Genomic DNA, 20,636 nt, shown 5'->3' with positions numbered 1-20,636 from the left:
ATCTATCTAATCTTAAGACTGTAAATAATCACAGATCAACTACTGCAATTTGTAACAGTTTTCCACAATATAACTTGTGTTGGAGTGTTTCTTAATGTTCTGCACAATACTACATTCCATGAACAACTTTCATTGAAAGTAAATAGATTATTTAGCACTGCTAAATGTAATTCACTTAGCACATCTGAATGCTGCATTGTTGAACAGCCTGCTCATATAGCTGAGGAAACCTTAAGTGAGATGATTTGATGCATCTCTTCAAAAGAACAGGTAGTCTTCGACTTACAACAGTTCATTTAATGACTTTTCAAAATTACAACGGCACTGAAAAGTGACTTATGACCGTTTTTTACTCTTACAAGCTTTGTAGCATCCCCATGATCATGTGATCAAAATTTAGATGCTTGGCAACTGACTCATAACATGACCATTGCTGTGTCCTAAGGTCATGTGATCGCCTTTTGCAGTCTTTTGACAAGCAAAATCAACGGGGAAGACAGATTCACTTAACTACTGGGTTACTAGCTTATCAACTGCAGTGATTCACTTAACAAGCGTGGCAAGAAATGTTGTAAAATGGGGCAAAACTCACTTAACAAATACCTCACTTAACAACAAAAATTGAGGACTACCTGTACAGAGAAACTCTGGCCCCTTGCTGCAATTCCATGCAAAGTGCACTGGTGAAGCAACTCAAAGCAGTGCATCCAGCTAGTTCAGGGGTCTCCAACCTTGGCAACTTTAAGACTTGTGGACTTCAACTCCCAGAATTCCTCAGCCGGTTTTGAAGTCCACAAGTCTTAAAGTTGCCAAGTTGGAGACCCCTGAGCTAGTTCACTGCAGCGGAAATATCCTTTGCCCTTGCGGATAATTCCATGTTCCAAATGCTGCAAAGTTTTCCCAGGTGTACTTTCAAGTTACCTGGATGAAGATTTCTTTCTTTCTTTCTTTTTTTATTGAAAAGTTTTAAAAAGTTTTACAAACATTTCCCCTTCCCCCTCCCTGCTCCCCTTCCAACTCTCCCCCCCCCCACTTCCCAGAGCAAAATACAGGGTATAACATTTGACAATAAGCTAAGCTAACATAAGCTAAAATAAGCTAACATAAGCTAATTATCTATAGTCTCCTATCCCCCTCTTGAACTTTTAACTCCCCTTTTACTAAACTAAATTTAAGTACTTTATAAAATCTCTTTGATCATTCATAAGCTATTTGAAATTTTTTAGTCCGATATTTGCCTTGAATATAATCAATCCATCTTTTTCATTCTAACATATATTTCTCATTTGAATAGTCCTTTAGATATGCTGAAATTTTCGCCATTTCTGCTAAATTTACTACTTTTAATGTCCATTCTTGAATAGTAGGTAAATCTTCCTTCTTCCAGTACTGCGCCACCAAAAGTCTTGCTGCAGTTATTAAGTTCCGAATCAAATTAGTCTCTATAGCCATACAATCTGTAACGATACCTAAGATTTCTTCAGTGCTCATAGCTTCATCAGGTTGAAATACTTGGTGAAGGAAGACAACATTTTTTTTCTTTTTGTTAAAAAAAATTCATATCAAGATGAATAAATATCAAGTACAACAGCAAATTTTAAAATACATTGAAAAATTTAAACCCATTAATAGGAATATTTTTTAAAAAAACATTAAAAAAGGAGGACGGACAGCCATAGCATTTCTATACCGTAGTATGAATAACTTTATTCAGTAATTAGAAAGCAAAATTTATGTTTCCGAATTATGAGTATTTCATAAGAGTTCAACTGTCAATATTTAGGGTTTGATAGTGGGATAAAAAACAGGCCCACCTCTGACTTTCACACATTTAGTAGGTAAACTGAACAGCCTATACCTATAGCCTGCAATTTTCATAGCAGCTCTCTACGGTATATGTGACTGATTAGTTATCCAAAAGATACGTAGTGAATACTAGAAGGAGTGCACTGAAAGGGCCTGAGTTCAAATTGCTGAGTATTAGGAGCACACCACTGTTCTTTGCACTTTTGTCATTATTGTAGAAAACAATTATCCAGATCCAGGATTTTTACCTATATTATACAAATATCCCCAATATGGGCTAAGGCTTTTTGAACTCAGTTAATAATATCTTCAATGATCGATTCAGAAATGTGGGTTGCTGCTTTTCACCCACCCGCCGTAGGAAATGCTGCAGCTCCTCATTTTGCACTGATCTACAGTAACATTTAACTAATATTTTTGCTTCGTTTTCAGTATCCATTAGGAATTCATTAAACAAAATAAAAAAAAATGCCTACTGCTCACATGTATGCAATGATTTGATATCCATTAGTGGACATTTCATACTGTTTGTGTGTAAAAAGAAAATACTATTGTCGGCTTTCTAAAGATAGCTCTATGTAGCTTCTCTTTATTGAAAAATAATAATAAAAGCCTTGGAAAATTCTCTTTGATGTGAATGGAGTCCTCTGCATTTTGAAATACAATAAGATGGATTAATTGCTCCTCATTAAGCAGCAAGTTGGGACAGCTTTTGAATGTGCTTTCTTTTTTCAGCACTGGCTATTGCTGGCTGAAATAGACAGCTTTTGTGTCTTCCACTTCTTCACTGATAATAAGAAAATTGGAGATCATGGCTACAATTATTCTACTGTCTTTTATTTAGAACAATTGCATATTTCCATGGCACTTGTTTCTCCTTCTCCCTCTCCTTCTCTTTCTCCTTTTCCTTCTCCTCCTTCTTCTTCTTCCTCCTCCTCCTCCTCCTCCTCCTCTTCCATTATTCAAATCAATTCTACACTGTGTGCACAATTATTAGGCAAGCTGTATTTTGGAGGATTAATTTTATTATTGAACAACTACAGTACTCTCGGTCAACCCAAAATGTTAATAAACCTCAAACCTGAATATTTAAGAAAGTAAAAGTGAGGTTATGGCTTTCTTAGGAGAATATCTATATGCGCACAATTATTGGGCAACTATTAGTGTGCAGAATTATTATGCATCTAAGTGAAAAATGAAAATTTTCCCATTTCACTCATTTATTTTCATCTGTTAAAAGTGAGAATAATAAACAAACTTAAAATTTACAAATAAACATTTCTGACAGTTCAAAAAAAAAATCAGTGACCAATATAGCCACCCTTTTCTTCAATAACAGTCATAAGCCTTCCATTCATGGAGTTTGTCAGTTTCTTGATCTGTTGACGATCAACTTTTTTGTGAAGCAGCCTCCCAGACATTGTTCAGAGAGCTCTATTGTTTTCTCCCGTAAGAAGGGCCCACAAGTTCTCAATAGGGTTTAGGGTCAATAGGATCAGGTGAGGAAGGGGACCATGTCACTTTACTGGCTAGCCATTCAGTGGAGTATTTCGATGCATGCGAAGGAGCATTGTCGTGCATAAAAATCATGGTCTTTTGAAAGATGCAGACTTTTTCCTGCTTGAAGGAAGTGTCTTCTAAGAACTGGCAGTAGGTTTGGGAGTTGATTTTGAGTCCATCTTCAACCCAAAAAAGACCAACTAGGTTATCTTTAATACCAGCCTATACCAGTACTCCACTTCCACCTTGCTGGCATCTGAGCTGAAGTGGAGCTCTATGCCCATCCATCTGGTCCCTCAAGAGTCACTCTCATCTCATCAGTCCATAAAACCTTTGAAAAATCTGTCTTCAGGTATTTCTTGGCCCAGTCTTGCAGTTTCAACTTATGTGTCTTGTTCAGTGGTGGTCGGATTTCAGCCTTCCTTACCTTGGCTATGTCTCTGAGCACTGAACATCTTGTAGTTCTGGGCACTCCAGGAAGGTTGCAGTTCTGGAATATGACAGAACTGGAGGATAATGGGTTCCTGGTAGCTTCATGTTTGATTCTTCTCAAATCTTTGGCAGTTAAGGTGCATCTTTTTTTTCTCAATAGGTTTCTTGCAATCCGGTTGACTATTTGCAACCATGTTTGATGGTTCTGTGATCACGCCCCAATATCTTAGCAATTTCAAGAGTGCTGCATCCCTATGAAAAACTTTTTACAATTTTTGACTTTGCAGAGACAGTTAAATCTCTTTTTTGGCCCATTTTGCCTGAGGAAAAGAAGCTGCCTGATAATTATGCATACCTTGATATAGGGTGTTCATCTCTTTAGGCCACACCCTCCCTCATTACACAAATACACATCACCTGATCTGCTTCTATCCACTAAGCATTTAAGTTTATACAGCTTGGAAGTGGAAAATATGCATACAAAGGATGATATGGTCAAAATACTCACTTGACTAATAAATGTGAACATGGTGTATATATGAACAGGAATAAGATTTCTGAAATTGCTTATTAAGAAACTATGCTCATATTTATCATTTTTAAATTCATATGTTTGTGGGTGTATCCATATATATTATTATATTATAATATTATACACCCACACCAATTTATGTTTTGAAATTTTAAATTAAATATACTTTTTATCTTATTAAAATACAAAATTAATTTCCTAAGAACATATTGGACTGATTAAATTCTTTAAGGGAGAACAACATGAAAAAAAATCAGCTTCTTATAACTTTCAGTAAGTAATTCCATGGTTTTTTAAAAATGGAATCTTCTGATCATATTTTATTTTTTTGGTAATTTTTTTCAAAAGCAATGGAAACCATGGAATCTGATTTATTTTAAAAAAATTGTTTATATTATACATGAATATATTGCATTCATTGCCTCATCTTTTTAAGTGGGAGAACTTGCACAATTGGTGGCTGACTAAATACTTTTTTGCCCCACTGTATTTGATAAAATTTAATCCTACCCCCACCCCCCACCCGAAAAGTGGGATGGGGATTGACAGAGACCAGAATAGTGTAGGAGAGTAGTGTAGGAAATATGGTATAGAATATTTGTCCGTGTTTACTATTTTAGGAAGCATTGTGATTACTTTGGTCAAAGCAATTGTTTAAATATAGCTTAAATATTTCTGGATTTTTTTAAAAAAAGAAAATATATATAATAGCTGTCCAAGGAAATGCTACTTTGCTCCAAGGTTTTAAGGAAGATTAATCTATAATTTAATGATTTAATAGTTTAAATTAATAATTCATGTCAAATTTCTATTCAAATTTGCACTAGCAACTTCATAGTTGTACCTTATTCTAATTAAGCTGTTTTATATGAACTGCTGCATAACTGACAGCGAAAATAGATGCACGTTTTCTTAAAAAGTCAAGGTCTTGATTACTTATGTTCATTAAAGATCCCAGTGTACTCAGAGGTGGAGAACAAGGGTGTTAAGTCATGTATCTTGGCCAAATTCCAGTTTAGGTAATTACTGCTAATCTCCTTGCCTAAATTCCCCATCCAGTTTTAATTGGATGTAGACTTCTTCACTAGTTGCTCAAACGTCATATAGCATTTTAATGAGTGATTTAATCAGTTCTTAGGAGTTACGCCAGAACTGCAGATTAAGACAGAAGGCCAAATCTTCTTTCTTCTTTACTTTCAAAGCAGGGAAGTCTATTTAGTCCTGCAGATATCCCCAAATAGGTAAAAATTATCTATCAGGAGAGAGGGTGATGATCATTATTTGTTCCAGAACAAACAAGAACATTATCTGCTAGAGACAACTTTATGCCAGAAATCAAGCAAGCAAGCCAGCTGCCAGAGGCATAGCAACAAATATTACTTGTGTGTGTGTGTGTGTATAAATTTTATATATATATAAAGTGTTTTTTTCTGTCGAAGCACCTGGTCTACCCCAATATGGGAGGGAGCATACTGCTTCCCTTTCGCCTTTCAGTTTCAATCCAGGAGCCCTCAAACAGTCGCATTCACGACAAACCATTTAATACCAAGTATTTGCTGATAAAGAACTTGTGGCTCACAGGTTAATACAACTGCCTAATATGCAGGTAGCCCAGGTTCGAATCCAAGTAAGGGTATGGCTAGCTGATGAGAGCTAAAGAGCTTGAAATAGATCTATACTAGTCTCCCTTTATTTATCAGCAAATATAAATTTGGTGTAAAATGGTTATATGCTGAGATATATGCTGAGATGTAGTAGATGAGCTCAAAGTAAATATTAATATCTCTCTCTCTCTCTCTCTCTCTCTCTCTCTCTCTCTCTCTCTCTCTCTCTCTCTCTGTGTGTGTGTGTGTGTGTGTGTGTGTGTGTGTGTACACACTTGTTATGGCTTAATAACAAGCCCATCTACTACATCTCAGCATTATGTGTAGATAATAGGATTATAGTTTAGTCAATACCCCAGATAACTGTGATTTATGGTAAGCCAAGGTTAAAAATATAATATAATATAATAAGCTTAGTGTTTCAGATGAACCCAACCATTACTTTCTCCAAATATGAAAGAAATCTGCATATTTGACCTTGCTTGCCCAATTAATAGTTGTTATGAATCTCTCTGACTGGCTAGACAGGGTATAATATGAAAATAATAGAGATGGTATAGTGGTTAAGTGCTGGCCTAGGAACTCTCCCTCAGGCATGAAAGCCACCCTCACAGCCCAACCCACCCGGTAAAGAGGTTGTTGGAGGGGAAACAGGAGGGAGGTATTAGGTATTTGTGTTGCTTTATGTTACATGTATTAAAAAGTGGCAACAACATCATAATATGAAGAAGTTAAATTGCTCTGGGACTTCAGAATTTAGACAGACAGGCACCTGCCACATAACAACCACGACTTAACAGTTGTCGATAAGAAAGACAAACAAGTCTGGATAGTGGATGTGGCAGTGGCTGGAGACAGCAGAATGGAAGAGAAAGAACTGGAGAAGATAACAAAATACAAAGACCTACAAATAGAAATAGAATGACTATGGCAAGGCAAGCAAGGGTAGTACCAATTAGTAATAGGCGCCTTGGGTGCAGTCCCAAAACAACTGGAGTGCCACTTGAACACCATTGGCATCGACAAATTCGCCATCAGTAAATTGAAGAAGAAGGCTTTACTTAGAACAGCTTGCATCCTACGACAATATCTGTAATACCGTCAATCATCCAGATTTGCCTATCCCAGGTCCTTGGTAAGGACTCAATAGGTAGACAAAAATGCCGAACCCAGTCTTAACATCTGGCTGACCACGTGAATAATAATAATCACAATCACAATAATCCCATTATGTCTTTGGAGGCTTAGGTGCTGAGATGAATGTCCATAGCTCGACTCTGGCACTTAAAATTTTGTGTGGCTAGGCTGTGGTTGTGATGGGCTCTAGAATAAGTGTACAGAAAGTAAGACGTGATTTTAGAACCAGTACTGCTTATTTTTCATATTTAAAATGGTAATAAAAGATCCAAAAGCTTGGGTAACAAAATTGGTCAGGGAGTTGGTTAGCTTTTTGAATAGGTTCTTTCTCATCCCAACCAGTATATTTCCTAGTTCTTCTGCAACCACACTGTTCTCAATTGTTCCCTTCGCCTGCAAGAGCAGCTTACAGACGGGTCCACAAGTGTTATGGCCATTTCTGGAACATTAATGCCAGATCAGATTTTGGTCTCGTATTCTGTGCAGGATGGATGGAAGAAACTACTATAAGCAGCTGCTCTCCTGCCATCAACCCCCCCCTCCCAAATCAGATAGTTTAAAATAGGCAGCATCTCATTATTGATACAGGAGCTTCCACCACCAGTGTCTTAAGTCTTTTGGCAGTGTTGGCAAAACAAGGTGTTTAATTTTATTAAAGTTATCAACATGTCTATTCTTAAATCCTTCTCTCCCCCCCCCGCCCCCGCCTTTCAATGAATCTGCTTCTTGGTGAAAATTTAACATTCCTATAAATACCGAATGAATTGCAATCCCCTTCTATTTTTTAAATTTGCTGTAGCCTATTTTGCTAAGAAATTGCACTTATGTAGAAACATTTTAACAAACTTTTTGTTGTTACATCCAGGTAACAAGCATGGTAAGTATTGTCAGTAAAACAAATATATACTTTAACTATGCTTGGCAGAGATATGTATATATGTATGTATACATATGTGTATGTGTGGGCACATATATATGTATACATATATATATTCTTTTTTAGTAGCTTTAACTATACTATTAGCCTGTGCTGCTTCTAAAGGAGCTGTTCAAATTAAAAAGCTGCTCACTTCTCATTACTCTGTATGAGCTTTCAAGGGAATACTTGTGTGAATCTGTATTCCACATTGGATGGCATGCATTTCTAGCCAGCATGCTTGCAACTTTGCTTGTAATCATAGGTTTGCCTCTTAGTGCTTCTGTCCCTTCACTATTCAGTCTTACATCCAAAGTTGATCAGTTCCTAAAACCATGATTTATCCCATGGTGTTAAAACTTTTGAAGCAAAATGTAAATTATCTCACTTCCATTCAAATCAATTCTTCTGCTGCTTATACAGCAGTAGTTATAAATGATCTCTGAGAAAAAATGTGAATGAATACAATATAACTTCTAATTGTCAATAAATCAGTGCCTGGCTAGTCTTTCTTTGGACTATTGCCCATTTCAGTCCATTCATGCACAGCTTGTAACTTCAAAGATGCTGCTGCTCAATGGGGAAAACCCCACACAGGTGGAATCTATGTGTGAATGGCACAAATGCATGGATGCTATCAATCAAATGCATCTCTCTCTAGCAGTTGGCTTTCTCCACATCATATGAAACCCCAATCTTTTATATGCAGACTCTTGGCAGCAATATATCCAAGCATGCACATTTTCTTTTCTTTCTTACTTCAAGATTTATGTATTTATTTAGTAGAGGTTTAAAATCACAGTAAAAAAGAAAAAAAGAAAAGCAAAAAGAGACTCTTAGTAGTTTGAGATTAAATTTTAAAAAAACTGAACTAAGATTAATCCTCCATGTTAAAACACTGCATTCAACCCTTTAGAAGTTTTCTAAAATCATATTATTATTCAATAATAATCACTTTAATTTCAATGAGTCAGAATGAATTAATAGACATTTCTGTCTAATTCAAGAATTCTGTCCTTATTTAATAAATCAAACAAAGTTGTAGATATTAAAAATCTTAAGAGAAACCCAAACTTCAAATGCAGTGTTAGTCCATATTTAGAACTATAATTCATAAATGGTTCTTAGTTTTGAACCTTGATGTACAGCTTGGTTGCTGATTCCAAGGTGAGTTTGTATATAATACAGTATAGGGATCAGCCATGCTGGCATTATTCCAGCCCTCCACAGAACTTGCATTTGTTTAGCAACAACGTTCCCTTTTAAAACAGTTATTCTGTCTTCCTGACATAGAGAGGAAAATGATAAACTAGCAATTCTTGCTGTGCAACAGCCACTGACATAATGTGTTAGAGCACGGGTGTCAAACTCCCGGTGTCACGTTTCCGTCATGTGCTGTATCATGATGTTTTTCCCTTCGCAGAGCTGGGGTGGGCGTGGCCTGCGCGTGATGCATCCAGACTGCGGGCCGCCAGTTTGACACTCCTGTGTTAGAGGTTGTTAAGTCAGAATCCAGACCTCTTGGTTCAAAGCTGGAACTTGAGCTAGTTAAGTTCTATGACTCAAGAGTGGCCAACCCAAGCTTAGTTTATGGGAACATATGTGATTGTCTTTGTGTGATTAACAAGGCAAATCTTATACCTTAGGACGTTAGGAAGTAAGAGGCCACAAGTGGTTGTGTTCATAAATTCATTATTGAATAAGTGGAAACAAACCAGGATCAGTCTTCGGGATGAGCAAAATAATTGTGGCTTCATTAGCTAATTCCTAGCTTGTTTCTTCTCTTTTTAGCTGTTCTTTTCTTGCACCCTCTGGACTGATTAGAGGATTAGGCAAGAAACAAACCCAAAATAAGATGGAATCCCACAAATCATGTATTCCTCTTTGCACATTGCGCTCGAGATAGAATTGCAGTCAGTAAGCCAGTAACAAACTCTATAATTTATTATCCTAAAATAAATCATGCTTTATTCACTCAGATTTCTTATCCAAAACTAAACCAACTACATTATAATTTACTACAATGTGCTAATTCCTCAAGTCCTGATTCTTGCTCTAGTTGCCCACAATTACAGTGTAGCCCAGAGGGAATCTAGGCATATCACTCTATTTCTAGATGTCCTTCATTGCTAGAGCCAGTTTGGTCTAGTGGTGAAGGCACCAGGCTAGGAAACTGGAGACTGTGAGTTCCAAGTCTCTCCTCAGCCCTGAAAGCCAGCTGGGTGACCTTGGGCCAGTTTCTCTCTCTCTGTCTCTCAGACCAACCCACTTTACAGGGTTGTTGTTGTGAAGAAAATAAAGAGGAAGAAGGTGTGTATGATATGTTTGCCACTTTGAGTTATTTGTAAAAAAATAATAAAGGCAAGATAAAAATAAGTAAAATGAATAAATACTTTTAATCGAATGATGTTTGGAATAGAATGTTTCCAAGCGTCTGGATATTTATTCTATGATTCTTCCTCTATAGATCAGCCTTAAAGGTAACGTCCACCCTACACATTTAAACCTCGTTCCTTAGGAAAATATTCAGTGCTACATTTTCAACCACTTCAGATAAGACTTGCTGTAACTCTTGCAAACTTGTACCTTGCATTGTAGCGCTGTCCTATTTCTCCTTGTTGTACACACAGCAACCGTTAAAATGGCTTTTAGGCTTCCTGGAAAAAAAAATGAAGTTAGATGAGGTTTAATGTGCAAAGGATTTACATTTATTTTACAGTCTACCGATGTACATATTTAAAACAAGTTTTTATTCCAAACTAGAAATGGGACTTTGTTGCTGCTTCAGAGTTCCATTTTCGGCATGGCACAGCACACAGGCTCTTTCCTACTTTGTTGTGGCATCATCCCAGCTTTCAATTCTCATTCAGTCGACTTCCTACTGTTTTTCAGCAGAGAATCTCTTTTAGAATTAAACATAATAATATTGAGCAAAGAACTTTGCCCTGATGCAATTGGAATGTATTTCATCCCCCACAAAGCTACATTTTTCTGCATGGTATGCTCTGTATTTTTCACATTTCCTGTGCCGTTTAATTTTAGCACATATGCTTTCTAACTGTGCTTGCTCAGTGTGCTTTGTTGGGTCCGGACTATTAATGATTGCCTGTAATTGTCATGTTAAAGGATCAGACTGCAAAGGACAAAGCACTCCAACACATGGCAGCCATGTCCTCCGCTCAAATAGTGTCTGCAACAGCGATTCACAATAAGTTGGGTTTGCCAGGAATTCCCCGTCCGACGTTCCCTGGAGCACCTGGAGTAAGTTAATTGGCTAAAATAAAATATATATTTCTCCATAAGTGATTGGCAGAATATGCCTAAATTAGTTAATTTATCCATAAAAGGTTCTTCCCCTTTTCCGTTATAAATCTTTTGGGTTAAAAATGTACTTTACTGAAAGTGACTTTTATACTTTAAATCTCTGTGTTTCATTTCTTTCTTTCCTTTTGACCCAATCTAGTTTTGGCCTGGGATGCTACAAACAGGACAGCCCGGATCTTCTCAGGAGTAAGTTGGAAATCAAGAAACAGGCATCTCTGGTTTTGTATATTGGTTTACATATGTGATGGTATGGAATATTTGCCCGATTGCACTTCCAGGTAGAAATTGCCTCATTTGGTGACTGTTTGCACTTACAACAGTGATGAAAAAGTAACTTAGAGTTCAATTCTTATATTTACAATCTTCACTAGTCTGTAGAGCAAAGGAAAACTGAAGTAAGATCATAATTACAGTCACAGATTTATTTAATGACTATTTCACTTAACGATCGAGTGCCAACTGAGGTCTCTAAACAAGGACTATCTATTATTTGAAATAATACTTACCAGTCCAATAGAATTTAGTGCCTTTCTCTATAAATGAAAAAAGTAATAAACCAACTGGTATATAGTATTTACATGATCAAACTTTTCTGTAAAAGTACTAATTCCTGAAATTTAGAAAATTCCCCAAACATTTCTACCCTGCAGATGGTCCTTGCAGCTACAACAACTTGTTCAATGATCATTCAAAATTATCATGGCACTGAGCAAAGGGAATTTATGGCTGGTCTTTGAAATTGTGGCTGGCCCAGTGACCCCACGGTCAGGTGATCTCGGCTTTTGGAAACCAGTTCACATTTACAGTGTTGCAACATTTCACAGTTACGTGATTGTTGCCATTTGCAATCTTCTTTTCCAACTTCTCACAAGTAATATTTTAATTGTACACCACCCAGTACAATGACTGTGAAGTCAATGAGGATCAAATTGTCTTCCTGGTTTAAGAACTTTGCAAGTTAATGCTAAGACTGCAACTGCTTTGTTTCTCTTTTGTCCTAGCATAATTCATTCTAGGCTGTACATTCAACAAACACCAGGTCACAGAATTAGGCTAGGTGTCTTCTGCTCAGCAGGCATGCCACCAATCCAGTTTCCAGCTCTCTGTCCAGCTTGGTTCTGTCAAATTCCGCATGTTAACTGAACGTAGTTTTTTTCCTTTAGTATTTAGTGTCAAGGGAAATACATGTACAAAGATTTATGGCATATTCCTTGACATCTCTTGTGCAGGATGTCAAGGGTCACTCTCAAAAATGGGCAAAGGGCAGCTATTTAAACTTAATAAGTAAATAAGGAATAGGTGGGTTTCAGAGTTTGAGGGTAAAAACACTGGGCCTTTTCATTCACCATTTCCTTTCTTACAGTCACCATAACTTTAAAAATGCAACAAGAAAGGACAGAATTTTGACACCATCCATTTTATCGAGGTCTAAGAGCTGCAAAAAGTTGATGGTGAACATATTTCAGTTTAGGTGCTTTGTACATATAACATAATTTTATATGACTCAATAGGCTGCTGTGAGTACCTTGGCTGAAAAATAGGTACATTTTAAAAGAAAGCAAATAAAAATGTTGAAAGCTATTTAAGAAAAAACATATAACCCAGAAATCCACTCCCAGCCTAGTTGCATATGAGAATTTATTGAATGTCCAGGAAGTCACCTAATCAATTACTTAAAAAGGCATGAGATTTCTGGTTTATGCTTTGAGTAATTTAACTTTGTGCATGGGTTCAACCAATGAGTTATAGTAGTGAGCTTGGCACCATAATTAAAGCAACTAGAGCAGCCGGGGGTGGGGAGGGAAATCTCTCTTTAGTTGGCCCTTGGGAGGTAGTTTGCGTATGCCTTGGCAAGTCACTTTGCAGCCCGGAGGCAATGCAATTCCTTCTCCTCAAGACAAGAAGGTACAACAGTGCGTTGGGAGATATTGTGCATTGCTCTAAGCCTCGTCTACTGCTTCACTGTAGCTGAAATAGACTTCTGTACATGCATAGTGAAGAAGCCTCTTCACTCCCTTACTGGGATCTGCCAGAGGAAGCCTCAAAGTGAGATAGTGTGGCCAGCCCATTTGCTGTTAAAGGGAGCAAGGGAATAATGGGACTGCTTTGCTGTCATAGCAAAGCACTCCCATGAAGCTTTGCATGGCCCTTGCTTATTGTGCAGGAAAGTAGGAATCCTAGCCACCTTAAATCTCCCAGAGTTTAAACTTGAGTCCATGTGTTATCCATAAAAAGGCAGGAACAATGACAGATCTGTGATGCAGATGATAATCGTGATTCCCAATAAGGATCCAACCGTTTTGTTTGTGGCTAGCTTCCAGCTGAGTTAAAACTTATACCAAATGCTCCTTGACAGAATTTGGCCCCCTTCCTTTTTTTAGTCAGTAGTTTAGTAAATGCATTTATTGAGGTTCTATTTTTAATACAAAACAATATTTACAGTAAATATTAATTGCACTGGACTGGATTACAATGAGAAGAAATATACTTATTTTTTTTTAGTAATAATTATTTTAAGCAAGGGTGTGTGATTTCATTGTCCATTGGTTCGTTTCAGCATAAAGCCATTCGTTCAGCAGGCCTATCCTATACAGCCCACAGTCACAACTCCCATTTCAGGTAACGTTTATTAATTTATTTGTGGTGGGTGGATGGGACTCAGACCATATTTAGAGCTCAGCACAGGTTGTGGTTGTTAAAGCATGTATCAAAATATGCAGGGGAGTTTGGTAGCCTCTTTACTTAGTTAACAATAATGAATCTATATGTATGTGAACCTGTGTACATAATTATTTGCACATTCATCAGTAGTTACAGAATATGCATGGAGCTTGCTTAACAACTGCTCCCGCTTCTGAGCACAGCAGTAGTTTGATGTGTATTCCAGAATTCTGCATGGTGGAAGCATTAATGAAGCAGAAACTCAGCTAGAATCATTCAAACTGGCGTTGCTGGCAAAAAACAAAACAACAGTGAAATCAAAATGAAGTGTCAAGTTGACCCTGTAAACAATTGCGATTCTTCTTATTTTTTAAACTTTTATTTCATGCATTTATTTCACTGCGCTCTTCCTTCCCAAAGGAACTTTCAGAAACCATTAAAAAAAAAAACAACACCCCAGTAATTATAAAACAAACTATCATACAACAGTAGGATAACACGATTGGAGTACCAGCATGAAAAATGCAGCTCAGGTCAAAGACAGCTGAAAAGGCATCCTAGTCTTGGGACAGTTGTCATCTTGCAAATGTCTGAGTGAACAAATGTGCCTTCAATTGACCTTTAAAAGACAGCATGAAATTTGTTCCCTCAGAAAAGGCAGCCTAGTTTTACCATTAGCTCATAACCATTTACCGTCTAGAACAACCAATAAATTTATTAATTTCATGAAGGATGGTTCTTTGGTTTTTTTAGGATTTGAACCCACGTCAGCTCCAGCACCATCTGTTCCAGCTTGGCAAGGTCGATCTATTGGAACAACTAAACTCAGACTTGTAGAATTTTCTGCTTTTCTAGAGCAACAAAGGGATCCAGACTCTGTAAGTGCATCTCCAAAGTCTTCCTTCCTTCATTTGTTCATTCATTCATTCACAAGTAGTCCTTGACTTTCAACCACAATAGAATCCAAATTTTGAGTGCTAAGAAAGACAGTTGTTATATGAGTTTCACCCCATTTTACTAACTTTCTTGCCACAGTTGTTAAGTTAATTACTGCAGTTGTTAAGTTGGTAACACAGTTGCTAAGTGAATCTGGCTTTTGAACCTTTTTTACTAACAATGTGGTACTCAGTGGTGGGATTCAAATAATTTAACAACTGGTTCTCTGCTGGGTAGGTGTGGCTGGGTGATCATGTGACTGGATGGGGGTGGCCAGCTCAACATCACTCACCACACCTGGCCCTGCCTCCCAGCCTCTCACTTCAAAAGTCTCAACAAGATATAATCTCTATTTATTTACTACTACTAAACATCACTTGACAATGGCAAGGAAAATCACAAAATGGAGCAAAGCTTAAATCGTGCTTAGCAATGGAAATTTTGGCTCAGTTGTGGCCATAAATTGAGGACTACCCCTACTGAGAATGTAGGATAAGGATCCTACTTTGCTTATCCTTTGGGGGTGACTTTCAAGAAACATTTCAAGATGAAAGATTTTGGGTGCAGGTGGTGGTGGTGTCGCCGAAACTGGTGTCGGTTGGTGGGGCAGCCGTGTTCGGATGAGGGCCGCCAGAGGGTGGCAGGGAATCTGAACAAGGGCAGCGCTCCCGGCGAGAAGGCCCTTTGGTTGCTTTTCACTCCTGCCTTGGGAGTGGGGGAGAATAAAGAGGCCACTCGGCAGGCCAAATGTTCACTCACTCGCTTATTTTGCTCTCCTGCCTCCACTCTTGCAAGCTGCCTTTTCTCTTCCCGGCTCCTCTCATCCCAGAAGCACTCCCCTCTGTGCTAGCAGCCATCCCCTTCTTCCTCTCCCTCCTCACTGCTAGGCGATCCTGTATGAAGAAGGGCTCCGTGGCCGGGGGGGAGGGGGGATCTTAAAGGGACAGGCCGTGGCGGCTGCCTTCTGAGTAGCTTCCAAGGCAGGAAAAGTCGTCCCCTCCTTTTCGGCTTTCACATACACAGAAAGCAAACACGCACACACCTCATGGCGCCGGAGGGACTCGGCCACATGCCTCTCTCGATTCTTTGGCAGATTTTGGATTTCACTGTCCCGGCAGGCCGTAAAAACCTCAAATAGCTCCATGATCCTACAAGCTTGTAAACCTCTTCCCTTGCCGGTGCCCTCATCGGCCAGCTGTGGAGAGCCCGTGTCTTCCGGGAGCAGGGAAGGCAGTGCTCTGGCAGGCTGGAGAACTTCCAGGAGGGAGCAGGACAGCCAACAGCAGGCAGAAAATTATACACAGGCCTTTTACTGGTCCAATTTAAGAAACTTGAGTTTACTTCATGAACCTCGCTCTGCTGCCTTTCCGTCCTTCCCACCCCTCCCGCTTGTTAAATTTCTCATCCTCCCCCAGGCTCTAGGCCCAATTTAGCAAGATAAGGCAGATGCGCCGGGGGGAAAGCTAGTTTTTTTGGCTCGGCATTGGCTGCCACATTGGAGATTTCATTAAAAGTCCTTTTTTAAAAGTGCAGCCGCAGAGCCCTTCCCAGGGAGCAACGCCTCACTTGGAGAAACTGATCCATCCCAAAGGCGAGCTCCAGAGTTTCCATGCGCCTCTGCTGGCCCAAGTGCCCTGCTCTTCAGAGCCCAGTGGGGCCAGCACCTGGTGGCAATGGCGTTCCAGGATGGCAGATGTCCCAGGGCTGCACGCACAGCGGAGCAATGGCCCCAACGTGACAGCCTTCCAGAAGTGGCATGTCTCCCTGTTGCGGCCTGAATGCAGAACCCAAGGCAGAGGAGAGGGTGAGCAGATGGGCAGCATGCAGACAGAGGCCCCGTGGAAGGCGAGAGGCAGGAACTGGCACGTCCCCCCGAGCCGAGGTGGAGGGCAATCAGGCGGCATGTGGGCGGAAGGATGGCAAGAGCCAGGCCCAAATGACAGCCAAGCCTCGCTGTGTCTACCCTGAGGCGCTGAGATATCTTGGCCGCGTGGCCTAAATGGTAGGCTGCAGTGAAGACAGGCAAGCAGGCAAGGCATGGAGATCAGCTGGGCCACAGGGACTGCGTTCTCTGGGCAAGTGAGTGAGCGAAGGAGCCAGAGAGCTGATGGGGCCACAGGCATGACTCTAGGCCCCAGCCAAGGCGAGATAAGGAGTGACTGGAAGGGGTGGGGTGGAGAGGGGTGGGGTGGGGTGGGGCCAGCTAGTGGTACAATTTGCCAGTCATCCGAACTGCACAAAATCTTAACAACTGGCTTGCCCAAACTGGTCCCAACCGGCTGAAGCCCACCTCTGCAATTACTGTTTAGTAAAATAAGTAATTCCTGGCAGCATAACTTTTGTTCTAGTTCTGTAGATAGTATCCTACTTATTATAGTTTTTTGCTGGCTTAGCCAAATTCTTAGCCAAATTCAACCCCCAACCACTCAAACATCCCTACGAGATTTAGCAATATTCAGCCAAAAGTAAAATTTGAGAATTATATATTAAACCTCTCTAAGTGTAATTTATTTCAGGGTCATTAGCTATGTTAACATGGTTAAAATGGTGAAATTATACATAATGCTTTCACCCATCTTTCATCTTAATTTAATTTAAAATTTAAAAATAATTATTTCAACATATCTGTTAGATATTTTTTAAAACTGTGCAGGAGAGAATATAATAAATACAGAAAACTGAACAATTTGGAATCAAACATAAAATGGGGGGGGGCTGTAACATTTAAAGTCATTTCTGTCATTCGTTCAAAACCATTTTTTTTCACTCTGTGCATCCTAGCCAGTCTTTCCTTTTCAGTTTACTTTCTGCTTAGTTCAGTTGTTCTAAATCTGTGTGTTAACCTCCTGTGTTATACTTACCTTTTCACTCCACCTAAACTATTTATTAGGAAATCAAATTTTCTGCTTTGTACCAGTTTTCATAATTCCCCTTTGATTTACTGTAAATAAATGGATGTGATCACAGGTTTATTTTTATTTATTTATTTACACTTATATGCCACCCATATACTTTGAACTTTGGTTTGTCTAATAAATAACAATGTCTGGGTTCATATAATAGAGCAGTGCTTCCCAAATGTGTGTAAATTAAGTAAAAATGTTTTTTGGGGGGTAATTTCACACAAACCACACACACAAATCAGTCACAATAGGGACATTTAAATAAGAACTTTCTAATAAGTGATTTTGGGTAATGAAGGAAAACATTTGGGAAGCAATGATCTATAGCACTTAGAGCATAAATCATACTTAATGTGGCTTGGTTTACATTATTTTGCTAATGTGATTGGCTTGATTTGAATTTAGAAGGGCATGTGAATCCTCCCAATCACCCCCTTCTTTCCTCTTTATATCATTTTCTACCTGCTGGGATCTCTCAGATCCTGCTGTTAGTCTCCTGTTATTCTTGATGATTATCTCTTGACTAACCTCATCAATACATCTCTGTTGGGATGATCACAGTGTAGATCTCGCAACCTTTGTTCATCTCCTGCTGATATTCACTTAGGTTTTGTGAATATCACTTTGTGATGTCACCTTCTCACATCACAATCAGCGTATAACAGATTGAACAAATATTTTCTCCTGAGTCATTTTGTTGATTATTATTCAGATTGTTCTTATCAAGAAATGTAGGTACCTGACTCCCACCCTCCCACCAAAAATCTATCAGTAGTTGTTGTTGTTTCTTTCAAATCATCCATTGTTAATTGGTATTCCCTATACCTAAAAAACAAAACAACCGCATATCATGCTGTAGTCATATTGTGCTTTGATTATCAACATTTGTTCTCTCTGGCTCTCCTTCCTCGTACTTTTATTACTATGGTTTTCTTCTGCCAGCATTCTTCTTTTCTCTCACTGCTTAAATCTTTTGGATCCCTAGATTTGGAAACCTTGGGTAGAACCTCTCAGTACTTACCCAAAATTTACCAATGAATTGAAATTTTGAAAGTAACAGAAAGTAAAAAAAAGAAGAAGAAGAAATGCATTTGAATCATTATATTAACAACATGAAAATTAAAGTTAAATGATTTTATTTATATTTTATTTATTAGAATTGTTTTTTTAAATCCCACTTTTATTACTTTTATAGACAGGGAATATACTATAATACTCCTTTCTCCACCTATTTTTCCCCACAATACCAACCCTTTGAGATGAGTTGGACTGAGAGTGACTGGGCCAACCAGCTTTCATGCCTCTAAGGTGGAACTGGAATTTATAGTCCCCTGGTTTCTAGACCATCACATGGTCTAGTGTAAGGCCCACTGCCTGAAAAGGTTGTCATCAAATGATCAACAGAAGCTGTGTGGGGGCAAAATGTTCTGTCCCCGTCTCACACACGCACACCAGCAGTCGACCAAGAGTTAAAATAAACCAGCAGACAGGAATTTCCTTTGATAACAGAATTGGCAGCAACCCAGTGGCTGCTTGCCAACAGTTTTTTACTTACAAAGGGAGGTTTATCTCCTCCGACCGAAAACATCGAAGTCCACAAAAGCCAAAGAATAGTCAAGTCCAGTCCAAAAAATCAGTCCAAACAGAATATATAACAAAGTTCCAGAAATGCAGAATGACTTGCTAGCTTTCAGTTTTGTCCGTCACAAAGCCTGAATGGCCACCACACCCCCTTTTATCCCCTGTGGGGTGTGGTCCAGTGACTCAGCTTAATCTCTGGCATGCCTCCTTCTCTGCTGCGTGCGCTTGTCTTTCCGAAGCTGTTGGGGATCCAGCCAAGACTTATCTCCGTCGCTGTCTAACTGCGGCTGCTCGGAAATGCCTGGCTCCTGGCCTGTCTCTTCTCCTTCGGAAGACACCTGAGGCATTGCCAGAGAGGAGGGTCCTGGAGAGGGAGGCCTTGCCAATTCTTCTCGTTCACTTTCGGAGTCTTCTCCCTCCGATAAGGGGCTCGGGGGTCTGAGTCACAACACAAAAATATTCTTCAAACATAGATAATTCTGAAGTGCGTAGCAGGCAGATTAGGCAAGCTCAAGCTGCTTGATAATTTTGGAAGGGAAGGAAACAGAAAAAAATAGATTGTGGTATTTTTCCATAATCCAAAGGGGAATAAATATATTGGTCCAATAACGGTCATTGTTTATCTTAGAAAGTGCTAGTAGCAGTACTGAAGGCAGGCTTGGAGTCTCATTAAAAGAGCAGAATGTAGAAACACCAAATCAGCCAGTGGTGGGTTTCAAAAAATTTTACTACTGGTTCTGTAGGTGTGGCATGACTTGGTGCGTGTGGCTTGGTGGGCGTGGCAGCGGAAAAAATCTGTAAAATCTCCATTCCCTCCCCACTCCAAGGGAAGGATACTGTAAAATCTCCATTCCCTCCCCAATCCAGGGGAAGGTTACTGCAAAATCCCCATTTCGTCCCGGTCAGCTGGGACTTGGGAGGCAGAGAATAGATTGGGGTTGGGCCAGTCAGAATTTTTACTACCGGTTCTCCGAACTACTCATAATTTCCACTACCAGTTCTCCAGAAGTGGTCAGAACCTGCTGAAACCCACCTCTGAAATCAGCCCTTACTAAGGTCATTGCATATTGTCGTCAGATCCTACATTTCTGCAATAAAGGTCACGTTATAATTTAAACTGTTTTTGTAAGCATTTTGTATCATTTCTATCATTTCTAGAGGGTTTTTAACCTGTAACCTTATGGGACTTGGGGCTTTTCTCCATTCCTCTGGTGAGGGGCCCAGTGATTCCCATAACTATATGGCAATAAAAGAGACTTTTTTTTATTTTTACATCTATCTCCAATTGCTTTGGTTCTTTTTTT

The 20,636-nt window shown here is 39.2% G+C and overlaps 1 protein-coding gene and 1 long non-coding RNA gene across 9 annotated transcripts in view; one reads left to right on the top strand and one right to left on the bottom strand.

Moving 5' to 3' along the window:
• The window catches only part of LOC117665351 (uncharacterized), a 42,693-nt gene extending 24,390 nt beyond the window's left edge, over positions 1 to 18,303 (bottom strand). The window contains exons 1-2 of the long non-coding RNA XR_004591321.3: positions 18,214 to 18,303; positions 10,514 to 10,584 (exon numbers count right to left, since the gene is read on the bottom strand). This is a non-coding gene — a long non-coding RNA (uncharacterized LOC117665351). The remainder of the gene's footprint in view (positions 1 to 10,513; positions 10,585 to 18,213) is intronic.
• TEAD1 (TEA domain transcription factor 1) overlaps positions 1 to 20,636 on the top strand; it is a 206,602-nt gene that overhangs the window by 155,206 nt on the left and 30,760 nt on the right. For 4 of the 8 annotated variants that reach the window (XM_087878628.1, XM_087878640.1, XM_087878637.1 and 1 more), the window contains 5 exons: positions 7,877 to 7,888; positions 11,054 to 11,188; positions 11,391 to 11,437; positions 13,809 to 13,870; positions 14,666 to 14,790. In XM_087878628.1, coding sequence (XP_087734754.1) covers positions 7,877 to 7,888; positions 11,054 to 11,188; positions 11,391 to 11,437; positions 13,809 to 13,870; positions 14,666 to 14,790 — 381 coding nt within the window. The remainder of the gene's footprint in view (positions 1 to 7,876; positions 7,889 to 11,053; positions 11,189 to 11,390; positions 11,438 to 13,808; positions 13,871 to 14,665; positions 14,791 to 20,636) is intronic. The other 4 variants (XM_034417112.3, XM_034417116.3, XM_034417115.3 and 1 more) reach the window with 1 other exon arrangement.

The sequence above is a fragment of the Pantherophis guttatus genome, chromosome 1 (assembly GCF_059756535.1).
Source record: "Pantherophis guttatus breed Tessera chromosome 1, ASM5975653v1, whole genome shotgun sequence".
Lineage (NCBI taxonomy): Eukaryota > Metazoa > Chordata > Lepidosauria > Squamata > Colubridae > Pantherophis > Pantherophis guttatus.
This window is presented reverse-complemented; position numbering and strand designations above follow the sequence as displayed.